Source organism: Sinohyriopsis cumingii, chromosome 11 (assembly GCF_028554795.1).
Source record: "Sinohyriopsis cumingii isolate HCF-2022 chromosome 11, ASM2855479v2, whole genome shotgun sequence".
NCBI lineage: Eukaryota > Metazoa > Mollusca > Bivalvia > Unionida > Unionidae > Sinohyriopsis > Sinohyriopsis cumingii.
The window spans coordinates 30,999,507-31,014,199 of NC_142971.1; the positions used below are offsets into that span (position 1 = coordinate 30,999,507).

Consider the following 14,693-nt stretch of genomic DNA (forward strand, 5'->3'; position numbering starts at 1 on the left):
CGTGAGCAAATAGATTCTAATAAAAAAATCACATGTGCAGGAATTAAACAAAAGAAATATATTGCTCACGTGAGCCACACCTTGCTCACATGAGCCACACCTCGCTCATGTGAGCAAGATTTTGCTCACGTGAGCAAGATTTTGCTCACGTGAGCAGCATCTTGCTCACATGAGCAAAAACAACAAAAAACAACTATAATATTTAGTTTTTATTGAATACAAGAATTAAACAGAGTAAGATCAATATTCAAATCTAGTAATCATAAGCATATAATTTGAGTTCGATTAGTGATCTTTGAATAAGGTAAGACAACTAGAGTATGTATGTATGTATGTATGTACCTGTTATATTAATACATCACATTTATTCTAAACACTTTAAGGTTATAATGAAAGATACTGCTGGAAATTTGCTTCACATGAAGACCATTCTTCACTGTTCCAGAAAATTTGAAGCAAACAAAACGTGTAATTGACATTCCTGCTTCTGAATTTCATTATTTGCCAGTCTGCAACAATATTTTCACTTGGAGATTGTTCTCTTTGAATCAATGCACTTCCTGTTGACCACTGAATTTAAGTTAGCAGGCTCAGTTTTGAACTGTTGAAAAATGAAATCTGAAATGGAAATGAAAAAGTTGGTAGAAGTTATTTTTCTTCTGATCACAGCATTTGAGACATGTAAGGTTGATTTTTAAAGATTCGTTTTACAAGGTAAAGGCAAAATACATAATTCTAGTTTGGATTAGATGGCACTTTATCACAATGTGAAAACAGGAGCCAACTGTTTTCCCAAGGACATACTTATGCAGCCAACCCAGTCTGAAAATTCATCCTTTGGACTATGAGTCAAATAGCTCTACCAACAGAATTACCATAGTTCAGTAGCAAACATATAAACTGCACTGTTGATGAGATACCTGCAAGTCATGTTGCATATTCCAAATTTGACTACTTCTGGATAAAGATGTCAATGTGTACCCGGGTATTCTCCCATAGATAATAACCTGGGTAATAAAACGAACAATTGGGTACCCGTTAAAAAAAAAGTGTTCACAGGGGCTCATATGGTTGCTTACAATTTACTTGTCATACGTGGTCTGTATAACAATACAATCCTTTCTCAAGTGACCTATTTAAGAATCAACGCTGACATTTCAAGCCTGACCATCCTAACTTCATGCCTGTCCATGGTTCATGTGCCAATTTTCTCATGACTTAAAACACTCTTGTTTTCAGATCCTGGTGACATTATCTGGGTCAAATAAAATTAAGCACAATATGAAGGTCTGGTTTAACTTAGCTACTGTAACATGCACTTCTTATACCACCATGTTAGGACAAAAAATGAATGAAATGGACAGCTATATAGACTGAAATATAAAGATAAAAAAAGTTTGCTACTTAATAACAGTTTTGAAAAAAACAAATAAAAATTAATGCATTTGTAACTTCTGCATGAATTTTACATCAAACTGTTCCAAGAAAACAGACAGGTTCTTGAATGTGAAACCATTTGCCCTAGATTCATTCTATTACGATACTACACACATAGCAGTCCAGCTTAAATAGAAAATAAATGGCACCAGATATCATTTTTAAAAAAAGAAGAAAAAACAACAACAAAAATAACCCGGGATGTATCAATGCAACTGATGGATGTTATGTAACTGAAAAATGTTAGAGAAAAGAGATTTTGTTAAACTTAAAAACATGTTGCACAGGACCGTCGTTATGGGATGAACCATGGCAGGTTGAGGATAATACAACAATCAGCATTTATGGACTTTATGACGATTCGCGAAAGTTACTGTAGACATGTACACTAGTCGAAATGACTGTTATGCACAAATAATTTATCAATTTCTTTTGTGTCTATTCTCATCCATACTACTAATCCACACAAGTTCAGCTGATTTGTGACAAAAATTATAACTGCATATACATTTTTCATACAGTTTTCTGTAATAATGGCATGTAATTTATACTTGTTGTGCTCAGATTATGATTTTTGCCACTTATATCAGTAATAATTATGCTTACAGCTCTTTTTTGGATTGGAACATGTGAACCTACAACAAAGCAGTTCAGCTTCACATTTAATACAATTTCCTTTTGATTGTATACTCTGGTAACCAATCATTAGGAATGATGGGTACACATTAGAAATTTCCAAAAAACTGACATCTCTACTTCTGGAACAGTCCTCTGGAAGATTTCTCCAAAACTTTTAGGAAACATTTTTCCAAAATATGTACATTTGCAATATATAAAGAAATTCAAAATCTGGTTTCCAATTTTTATATTTAAAAAAAAAATGTATTGGGGGTCAAATTTTAGAGTCTGAAATGCATTGTTGTTGTTGTTGTTGTGGGGTTTAACGCCATTTTTCAGCACGATAGGCTATACATGGCGGCCAGTATTAATGGTGGAGGAAGAACCCGGAAAACCCCGGAAAGAACCACCGACCCACGAGAAGCTACTGGCAAGCTTTCTCACATGCCCACATTGGCTGAATCTTTGACTCGAACCGCCGCAGACAGAGGTGAGATGGCAGTGATCCGTAACGAAGAGCGCTTTAGACCACTCGGCCACTCGGGGCCCCCTGAAATGCATATGTTATCATGTGTATTACATCAAAAGATTTGAAGCGTCTTATACATACCCTTTACTGGAGTTGGAATTTCCTCTAGCATGGCAATGGGGTTTTGTCTGACTTCTTCCTGTTGCTGTCAATGTTTTGCACTTCTTTTAAATGATTGCTAACTTTGTTGTGTTCATTAAATTTTGTGACCTTCATCAAATTTAATCTGTAAAAAAAAGATAAAAATTAGTATAATTGATCCTTTTAAATCTATGCAGAACAGAAAGAATGCACTGAAATGAGAAAACGATTTGGTTGGCAAAAGAGTCCTAGTCTATAAGTGTATATAAGCATTAAGAAAAGCTGTAATCCTTATCCAATTAAATCTCTATTTTAAATTTACCAATCAAAATATTTGACAGACAGGGCAAATGTCTTTAGGAATAAAATCATGAATCAAGCTACTGCATTTGGTTCTCAATCGTGTATGCTTATCTTGATCCACCCAATCAGCAATAAAATAATACGAAGAACATTTATGTTTGTACATATTGTTTCAATCGGTAATGCAAGTGCTCCTCACTGAGACGCCCGCATTATTATTGGGGGTGGGGGTAAGAGCCAGACATGGTTGCACAGTTGAATTGTGGAAGGCTTAAATATTCGATGATAGTGTGGTGTAGATATCATTTTTAGAAACAGGAGGTTTAATTATTATCTTTAAGTAAAATCTGAAACAAACCCTTGACTCAATTTTAAACGACCATGCGAATTTATGCTTATGCTTATAATGTCGATGATTCAGGCTATCCACTTTGATCATTCTATATGCGAAAATTGTAAAAAAAGAAATGAGAAAAAGTAACTTACCTCTTTCTCGGCAAAGACCAGTCTTTCATAATCTTTGAATCTTCCCTAACAGCACGTCGACGTCTTCTGTTTCGTACTGGACATTAACATCAGTACCGACGTGGACATTTTTAGATGTTGGTGTTTTTTTCTATATTTTAATAATGTCCACACTCTTGCTGTCAGAATGTCTTAAGAACAAACATGTTGCAGGAGAATATTAAATAACTTTCTTCATAAACAGCGTGGCCCTTGCTAAGAGAACATGGCCCGCGCGTAAATTTCTGTCTGTTCGGTTTAAAAGTGCTATTCTACATGTACACAGTAGGTCAACATCCAGCATCTGTCGAGTTTATCTGAGGCGCCATAAAGGGTAAATTATTAGTAAACACGTTGTTGTACGCATAGGGGCTTGTATCATTGATTACAATATAAAAGTCAGTCATACATTTAGCATAAAAATAATACTTTTATTATTTTATACTATTGTATGACTGACATTTAAATTGTAGGCAACGATGCGAGCCCTTCTGGTTTTACACTCCTTTGTACACATGTACTCGGGTATTTCTTAATGTTATATTTTATATATCAAATAAATGCTATTTTATTATCTGATGTTTCATAAAAACTGAGCTATAAGTGAATTCATATCATTAATAAGTTAATTAATATGGACCAAGTTAATTTTGATGTTTTTACAGTAGCTTGTGCCGAGCCATGCCCCATAGGACACTCTAATGGTTCTAACAAGCCGATTCTTCCACCTTGTACTCTGATAACCTGGGTCACAGAAAAATTAACGGAAACGTCAGTGATTTGTTTTGTGATTATTTCAATAGGAAATTTCTTTTATAAACTTTGAAATGACACGATCAGAACATTTAAATGGCTGCAAATAAGCAAAATTTTCCATTGCCAAGAATATACACGTGTAAAACAGTGCGAAACAGCTACACAACCAAACACGACTGGATTAGGCAGTTTCTTACGGATTTATTAAATTTTATGTACAGTACATGTTTTTTTTTATACTGATAATGTACATATGCATAGGAAACGGGGTTGGGGTGAAACCTCGATAATAATTTGTTTAATACGTAACCTGTTCGACTGTTCAGTTGGCGTTTGAATTTTGGCGGACACTAGACAAAATGTTTAATGATACCCCGCGTATTTCTTTGATGCCAGACATTCAACGTCGGTGGACAATGTTTTATTAAACACGTTAATATTATTAATCCATTATGGTTTCTGCTTGGATTAAACATAGGCCGTTTTATAGAATATGGGGAGGGGGGCGTCAAGCGTACGTACGCAGGGGGGGGGGGTGCGTAAAAAAAGTATGCATGCGTGGGGGAGGGGGGGGGGTCAAGCTTTGCCAGATTTTTGCGTACGTACTAAATGGATGACCCCAAAGTCGAATTACGCAATTCAGTAAGTATAAGATTGTATTGACTTTTTGAGCGAATGTTAGGCATGGAAGAAAATGACGTAGTTTATGTAATTCTCTAATTTTTTTGGAAAATGACTTGAGAGTTTATTAGGCCAAAAGGTCTGTGCATCAGTGTTTATTTTTTTTTCCAGATATGTGGCTATGTATTTGTTTTACAATTTTATAGTGGGGTTTTAGAAGTTTGTGAATAAATGAGTTGCATCATATGTTTATGGAACATAGGATTCATTTTAGGGCAAAAGTTTTATTTCCTTTTTATATTTGTAAACTGTGTATTTTGGGGAGAGAAACATTTCACCTTTTTACGGATTACTTTATTAAACATTAACCACGATCAGTATGCAAGTTATTAACTCTATTCTTTGACAGCTGTTAAAGTTTAATGGGTAGTCTGGTTATACGAGACCTTAATTCTGAATTGTTTCGTTTTATGAACAGTGAAATGAACCTTAATATGTTCAAATACATGGAGCCTGTTGGGTCAAAATAAGATTAAAACTCACTGTGAGAAAATAAGTTGAAGATGTTTTAAAATTTAAAAAATACAACAAAGCAACATGAACAAGTGCAAAGTAGAAATGATGTCTATTTGACAATAATGGAGATGCTTGACATTCAACATTTACACAAAATATTTAAGTCCAAATTGCTCATGTGATAACTCACATGAGAAAATCCAACTTTGAATAAATTTGAAATAAGTGTTTAATCAGAATCAAAGTCCAAGTTTCTAACGTGATAACTCACGTGAGAAATTAGAACTCTGCCTTATTTTCAGACATAGTTGTATGTAATGGAAAAGAATGTTTTCTAAGTTCTACATTCTCATGTGAAAATTTAGATTCTCACGTGAGCAAAATCTGCTCACGTGAGAATCAGGTTAGTTTTTCCTTGGCTCACAAGAACTAACAAACTGCACACATGAGCCTGCAAAATCTACCCAATTTGCATACATTTCTAACAAGGTTCTCATGTGCAGCTTTTGAGCAGCTCATGTGAACTGGTGAGATTTTTCTGTACGGGATTGGGTCACAGGGAAAGATTACCATAATCTCATAGGAGACTCATAGAGTTAGTGGGCCCACTCTTAATGCAGGTTATAAATGGGTGCTGAGTGAGTTGTCCCCTGCCAAGAGGGGGGAGCAGTACCCTCTCTTTTCCACTAGGACAGAGAGTAACTCATGCACACCCCTCAGGGAGGAGCAGCACCATTTCATCAAAAGGGCAAAGATTGATTCACTTCCCTCTCTCCAGGAGGTTGGAGCAATACCCCTCTATTTCCCTACAGTTCATTGTCAGATGAAAGTGAGTCACAACCCCCTTTAAGTGAGGTGTGTGTCATCTATTAGACTTTTTATACTTAAATTTGTAATTATGGATTATGCTATTTGGTACATTAAAGGAAGTTTTTAAAAATTAATACAAACCTGTCTTTGTCATTTTTATTGTCATCTGTTGTAAATCCCACACATCATTGAAATTGGAGAAAATTCCAAAAAATGAATACTGCTGAATAAGAAGAGCATAAGAGCATATAGGTAATTTCCTTATTTTCTGTTTATAGCACTTGTACATGACACATTTCCAAGAATACAAATGTTTGGTTTTTTCCCAACTTAAAACCATGTCTCACAGATTCATTATATTTTGTTGATATTCTTTGGTAGTGGAAAAATGCTGAAGGAGTGTGATCTTTTTGGACTTAATAATGTGTCAGATCAGAAAAAGGATAAATTTGAAAAGAAGAACATGAGTGTGATGTAATATGGCAGTCAGACTGAGTACATGGTCATGCTCATTGCAAAATTTGTGGACAACTTAAAAGATCATTCAGCAAAAGTTAAACATGTAGATTAGGGAAAGTGAGTGTTGTAGATAAATAATTTTTTGGTATTTTATGTCATGGTATTTACCCACTAGAATTTCACCCTTTTGTGACAGTTGCTAACCCAGAGTAGCAGCAAAAATAAATGTATATTTTTTAAAATGTTTTTTCTGTAATTATGAATACAATATATAGATGACACTCTTTATGCTTTTTTGCCACTTATATTAGTAATAATTACATTTAAACCGCTGTAGAGGTTAGTGAGTACTGCCCTTTCAGCCACCAGGACCCTAAGGCTCATTGATGGAGATGGGATCAAGCCAACCAATAAGGGGAGAGCTCAGATCCAAATCTGTCAGATCTGGGGAAGGGTCTTCCTAAAGATCTGAGTCTTTGACCGGATACTGGGCACCTTTCATCGACTGGCCACGGGTTACTGGTCATTAGCCTGGCACCGGTCACTGGTTGTTAGAGTCTCTTGGCACGGGGATATGGATTGGTTCAGGTCCCAAATTTACTGCATTTTCAGCCAATTGGTGTTTAAGAATCTGTGTACAGACGATAGGCTAGGAAGGGGGTTCAGATCAAAGCATGCTCCATTATCCTTTAATCCCTCAAAATTTCTATGGGATGTGAGGCCTTCCACCACAAGGAAGTGATTGGCCCTTTTCTTGCATGCAGCTGTAGCCTTCATAACTTTGGCTACATGGTATAGAGATTGGTGATGGACCTCCTTCTTCGTCTTATGATCTTCGGTCTAAAAAGTAGGAGGCAGACTCTCTTCACACAAATGCTCTAGGAAGGTGGAGAGTGCCTTGTTGTTAGTAAGCCACATTGTTAATAATCAACAACTTTACCTCAGTAGTGCAAGCCTGTAGGAGTCAGGATATTAAACATGCAGAGGAGTAATGATATATGTAACCATTTTGAGTTCCAGGTCCTGTTGTCAGATCCAGGTTAACAGTCAGTTTCACAAGTGTAGGAAATCATGTATGCAAGTTCATTCAATATAAAGACTCCTCAGAAATACATGTACTTAACTGACCTTGTCACATTTATAAGAGTGCTTACCATAAGTCAAGTAATTCCCTATTGCTCTTTGAGAATTATAGAGATGCAGTATACTCCATTTTTGTACTTAATTAAGCAATCCTATACAGTGGATAATATATTGCAGGTAGAGAGCTGCATAAAAAAATAACAGCAATACAACTACCTGCAGTGCTGATCTGCAGTAAACTAATATAGAGGCACCCCATGGAAATTTCACAAGGGGCCCACGTAGATTACAATTCCTGATGTATGTCTGTGCAGAATTCCTCAGTGGGAGTCATGAGGATTATCAAAGAAGTTCAGAGATAGGGAACCATGATCAGTCAGCTTATCTCAAACATCTTTGATGCTATTGCTGGAATCGATGTCTTTCAGGCCCTCACCCAAAAAAACATGTTTCTCCTATTGCACTGGTTTTGAAATTAGGGTAGGCAGGTCTTCTTTTTAAAAAATTATATATATTTAATGTGATTTTTTGTGCTTTGTTTTTTACCCATTGTCAAATAAAACCTGGAGTTTGTTGCTATCTAGCCTTGTTCATTTTTGTTGCATTGTAACTAGTAGGGCTTTTTTCCCCCCTTATTTATGATCATACTGTTTCCTTGCACCTTACTTGCAGTCTGTTGAGAGCATTTTGTAAGTTATTCTCAAGTACCATTTTGATTTTACCCATCTCAGAAAGTGTAGTATTATCTGCATAGAAGTCACTGGAAGAAACTAAAGTTCCAATCTTAAGAGGTAAGTCATTCATAAATAGAATGAATAACAGAGGTCCAAGGATAAAGCCCTGTGGTACTCCACAATTAATATTTTTACTGTGAGAAAGTTGACCATAAAGATACTTTTTGCACTCTATTGGTTATGTAAGAAGTAAACCAGTTTAGGGAGTTTTCATTGCATTGATAGATTTTTAGTTTTTCAATCAAAATTTCATGGTCTACAAGATCAAAAGCTTTACAAAAATCAATGATAATTAATGCCTACCATTTCTCCTTGTTCTAATGCTTTCGGCCATTTATCAATCAAAGATACAAATGCAGTTTCACAGGAGTAATTCTGTCAAAAGCCAGACTGATGAATAAGATCATAAGTGTTCAAATAGTTGAGAAAAATGATTCAGGAGTTTTGTTAGGAAATGCTGCCATAAAACTGTCACTTTGTAATGTTAAAAAAAATTGCTTATTCATAGTTCTATGATTTTGTTCTCTGAGGAGTCACTAGATGTCAAAGGATGATTTTCCAAAGAGGGTTCTAGAATGAGTCCAACTGCAAACTGCACAGACCTAGATCTGCCGGCACATTATGCGCTAGCTAGCAGATCTGGGACTGTGCAGTTTGTAAAAAGTAGGCAGTAGGGAAAAAAAAAACATAACCCTTATCTACAGGTGCATTATGCAACAAGAAATCAGGATCTATTTGCAGTTTGACTTGACGTATAAGCAAGTATATTCATTTACAGATGGTCCATTATATGTCTAGGTTCACCTATTTGTCAGGTAGTTTCAAATGTTTAATAGCCAATCTGGTCATAGAACAAATTTTCTGATGAAAGTAATGCTTTAACCTGCTGTCCCTTTTGTTGTGTGTTCATGGCCAATGTAAGGAATAGACTTTGAAAAGAAGAAGCATCAAATGAGTGCTTTTGCTTTACAACAATAAATATGATTCTAGAACACAGCAACATGTGGTCTTTTGGTGAGGCATCTGTTGAAAAAAGATGCAGAGAAAATTTTACATTATTTTTTTCCCCTTTGTTTCAGTGTATAGTACCAGTTGGCCAGGGGCACCTCGTGATTTGACAGCCAAGTCTTTGAAACGGAATGGAAAATGGTTTGCCAACTTCTCCTGGAAGCCACCCTATGACTGTAAGTATTGCTTTCTTCATTTTCAAAAGATTCCTTCCATTTATTTCAAATTAACACTGTTACGAAGTTGTTCATTGATTCTGGATGTTTTTTAACTCACTCTGGCCATGTTAGGCCTTAAAAATATTTTTAAAATGATTTTGATCTACAGTCTAATATAGCCCGCATTACTAAAAACTGAAAAGCTTGGAAATGATTTCTCAGAAACTGCTCAACAAAATTTAACAGTGTTTGACATAAAAGCCTGTAAGTTTTATTCAGATGTGACAGTCATATATAACAAGTTAAAAAACCATTTGATGACTTCTCAGAAACTGCTTAAGAGAATTTGACCATCTTTTTAGCATTATTGCCTTTCATGTTTATACAAATGAAGCCTGTTGCAGACCATCAAATGTAACAGCAATTAAGAATCTTTAGATGAATTCTCAGACACTTTTTAACAGAATGTGACCAAATTTGATAAAAAATATTCTGGCATGAAGGCCTTTCTATTTAATACATAATGTTGCTGATTTCAAATATGACTGCCATTACTTAGATTGACTAAGAAAGAGAATATACGTGAAATGATTCTCCTGTAAACCTCTGAAAAGAATTTGACTAATTTTAACACATAGCATTATGTCATAAAAGCAGTTTCAGATTATCCAGTGTGGCCATTAATACTAAATGTAGCATGAAACATTTTTACAATTTTCTTTTATAAAAACTGCTGAGCAGAAAATGTAACCAGATTTGACAGAAAACATCCTGGCATAAGAAGTGTTTCATTGTTGAACAAATTGGTGCTGCTCTGCTGTGAAGTGGAGAAAGTTTTGAACAACTGTAATAATATCAGCCCTACATTTCTCAGTGTTATTGTGTAGCTTTTTCTTTTCCTGTGTACGATGTCCATCGAAATAGTAGCATGAAACATATTCAACATATGGAACATTTAGACTAGTTCTCTTTCTTATTATCTGTATGCATTTAGGACATAATTTGTAATAATGTTTCAACTCAGTCTTGTCTAGCCAGATAGGTCAGGTGAAATTCTGGTAATTGGCCCCATTAAGGGTGTGCATTGTCAGTCACAAGGTAACAGTGCTTCAGTGTAATGATGTATCCATGTTTTCCATAATAATAATAATAATTATAATGAAGACTTTATTTAGAGAAGGTAACTCAATTAGTTACAGAACTAATCTATCTTGAGGCCTTCTATCTGTTATGTACAATATATACAGTATATACAACATGATGTGAAGAGTCTGGGTTGACACTAAATAATTAAGTAATTTTAAAATTCAAAGTATCAAGCCTGGAACACATTCACAGGCATCAGTGAAAACATAAACATATATAAAACATAAAATATAATCCTGCATTGAAAAATTCAGCTATGAAAATGATGTAAAATTACAGAAAAGCAGGCGGTATTTTTTGTACTAGAACTGTTCAATTTTCTAAAGATTTCATCCATTTAAGACATTGATTGTGAAAAGATTAATTGCTTGGAGCCTGCCTTATGTCACTGGGAATGTTGTTCCATACCAGTGGACCAGTATATTGAAAACTTTTTTTAAACAATTCCTTCTTTGGCCTTGGTATAATGTAATTTTTTCTTCTTATGGACCTTAAATTTGGAGTGCCATCAGCATCTCTTTGGTGAAAGATATTGCTTAGATAGACAGGAATGTCTTTTCTGGATACTTTATACATCAATTTGGCCTTTCTAAGAAATGTTCTTTCATGTATTGTTAAAACCTTTATTTTATTCATTGCATCCTGAAAATTGTCTATACATTGATCTAGAATTAAATGGCAAGCCCTTTTTGGAGTTCTTAAAAGTGTTGTTATGTTTGAATTAGAGGTATTTCCCCAAATTACATTACAGTAGTCCAGATATGGCTGAATATAACTTTTATAAAAGATGACGCTATACTGAAGAAGAATGTATGTTTTGATTTTCCTCAGTAGCCAAAGATAAGAGTTAACCTTTTTTGAAATATGTTTAATGTGAATAGACCAAGTAAGATTGTTATCCATGAATACACCAAGAATTCTATCTTGAGAGGTCATATTGAGGCTCACATTGTCAAATAGAACCTGGAGTTTGTCGCTATCTAGCCTTGCTCGTTTTTGTTGTGTTGTAACTAGTAGGGCTTTCGTTTTTTCTGTATTTATGATCATACTGTTTTCCTTGCACCATACTTGAAGTCTTTTGAGAGCATCTTGTAAGTTATTTTCAAGTACTGTTTTAGTTTTACCAATGTCAGACAGTGTAGTATCATCTGCATCAACAGTCAGTATTTTCACCTTATTCTGAACAACCTTTGGACTAACAATTTGTGAGAAAAGGGCACCAAGGCTTTTGCATCAGATCTGGTTGCAAGTACTTAAGAGTTCAAAATGTGTAAATGCAGGGGCTGAAAATATTGGGGTCTGTATATAATAAATCAGATAATTTTACCTCGCAGTTTATCCAGTCTGTAGTTGTCAGACCAGCAAATTGACAATTTCTGTCATAAAATCATTGCATGGATTCTAATCCCAAAATGTTATGGCTTAGACTTTAAGATTTTAAGATTTCCAATAAATTTATCACTTTTTCAACAGCATGTACACTGTTGCTTGTTAAAATAGATGAACTGTAGACACACAGAATTTTAGTTGTTTAAAGACGTGCCACATTAATTCCAGGACTTGCCATTAACCATGATCTACTGGTCCTGATACTATAGGTTCTGGGCCTTAGTTTCAGCCTTAGGTAAATGACTTCTCAAAACATGCTCAAGAAAATTTGACTAAAGTTGAGGAAAAGCGTCTTTGCATTGTATGAATCTTCAGCAAATTATGAACTTCTCATCGATGGTATGGATTGATTTGCAGATGTAACAGTTGGGTGGAATTCTTGTAATTTTGGCATTTGTGGAATTCCATTACACTTTACTGAATTTTCTTATTTCTCTTGACTAATAAATAAAAGTTTCTATCTTTGTGTTCAGATGTGAATTATGTACCATGTATACTTGCTTATAAGTTGAGTCAAACTGCAAACAACAAAGATACTGATCTACTGTAGATCAAGGTTTGTGTTGTTTGTTCTACTGATTACTCCTAACAAACTGTACAGACAGACCCAGATCTGGTGGCACAGTATATGATGGTAGATCCGGGTCTGTGCAGTTTGCAGTTGGACTTGTCTTATAAGCTAGTATATACAGCAGATTGTTATATTATAATTTAGTAGATAATGCTGGCTGGATTGCATATAAAGTACGATGTTTTATAAGAACTTGACTGACACTTTATTCTTTAAAATAAATAGATTTTGTTATGTGCCAAAATTTAGATTAAAGATTGCAGTTTTTGTGGATTTTTTATGCAATATTTATTGTCTCACTGTTTGTATAAATAATAATGAGGACTTTGTATAGCACTTAATCTTTAGAAGCTCTAAGCGCTTTACATTAGACAACACCTATAAGATAAAAAACATAATGATATGATTACAAAAACAAAAACCATGAAATGAAAAAACATTATAAAAAAATTTGAAAAAAAATTAACAAAAATTTAAGTTTGTAAAATCATCTTAATTCACATCAGACATGGCTGCCACTGATAAAAGACTACCAGTATGTATTTTTGAAAAACGGCTCAAAATGATATTTTTAGTTTGAATGAAAGCATCCTAACAGTGTTATTGATTATAAGTCAAATATGGCCACCATAACAAAACATAATAAACTTTAAAAGCTTCTGCTGATAAAACACTTCAGAATTTATTGAAGTTTGACTAAAAGCATCTGGAGATAAAGGTCTTTTAAATATTGCTGATGCTGATCCATTGATATAAAGCTATCATGCTAAACACAGAAAAATCCTTTAAACAATACTTTTTATGTGCAAAACGCTTAATAGAATTGTTGCACACATTAAGAAGCTTAGAGTCATCAAAACCTTGTAAAAGTTTTAAACAGTCAATCAGGTCTTGTAATTTGTTGACAGTCCTAAGTGTTTATTTTTATAAACTGAACCTCTTCAGTCATGTTGTTTGCGGTAATATTTACCTTTTATGCTTCATAATAATAATAATAATAATAATAATAATGATGACTTTAAGAGGGTAAAACAATTAGCTCAAGAACTAATCTACCCTGAGGCCATCGTACAAAGGATATTTATTTTAACTGCATCTCAGAAGTCACTTGATATATTGGGTACGGAAGAAGGAAGTAGAGTGGGCATTTCTAATCTCAACTGGAATACTATTCCAGAGCAAAGTTCCAGAGTATTGGAAACTTTTTTTTGCTGTAGAAGATATGTTGATCACAGACCGCAGAACAACTTGATAACTGTCTGCGTTCATTGCTTGACAAACATGCCCCAGCTACCAAGTGCTGAGTATCAATTCAAATTGTTCTCCATGGTATAGCAGTGTTAGGGACCAGCTTCGCACTGCTAAAAGAGACCGCCGTAAAGCTGAGAGGCTCTGGCTTTCCACCAGACTCATTATTCATAAGCAAATCTATGAAGTCGCTAAGAAGAATGTCACAAATGTAGTCCATGCAGCGAAATCAGCCCACTACACTACTAAGATCATGGAAAGTTCCAGCTGCAAAGAGCTCTTCGAGATTACTAACAAGCTAATGTCAAGGAACAAATCAACACCACTTCCAACTACATTCTCTCCAGTCGTCCTTCCGGACATGTTTGCAAATTTCTTCTGTGACAAAGTACAAACCATTAGAGATAAGCTTGACACCACAGTTTCAATTGACTTGTCGTCACCATACAGTTGGGATACAGAATTTGAGTGGCAACCATTTGCAGCATTTGAACCTATCTCTATGGATTTTGTACGTACAATCGTGATGAAGAGTGCACCAAGTCATGTGAGCTTGATCCAATTCCAACATCACTGCTGCTTGAGTGCTTAGATCCAGTATTGCCTTCACTAACTGATGTTATTAATACCTCTCTCTCATCCGGGGAATTCCCATCATTTTTCAAAACTGCCATTGTAAAGCGTCTGCTGAAGAAACCAACACTAGACCATAATGATTTAAA

General features: G+C 34.9%; 1 protein-coding gene and 1 long non-coding RNA gene across 6 annotated transcripts in view; one reads left to right on the plus strand and one right to left on the minus strand.

Annotated features, from left to right (window-relative positions):
* The window catches only part of LOC149787850 (uncharacterized), a 200,622-nt gene that overhangs the window by 65,455 nt on the left and 120,474 nt on the right, over positions 1–14,693 (plus strand). For all 5 annotated transcript variants that reach the window (XM_089974069.1, XM_089974071.1, XM_089974070.1 and 2 more), the window contains exon 3: positions 9,531–9,635. In XM_089974069.1, the coding sequence (XP_089830195.1) occupies positions 9,531–9,635 (105 nt within the window). The remainder of the gene's footprint in view (positions 1–9,530; positions 9,636–14,693) is intronic.
* Positions 209–3,733, minus strand: LOC149787852 (uncharacterized). Its single transcript, XR_016424390.1, has 3 exons — positions 3,455–3,733; positions 2,666–2,810; positions 209–618 (listed from the first exon to the last, which is right to left on the minus strand). It is a non-coding gene; the product is annotated as an uncharacterized LOC149787852 (long non-coding RNA).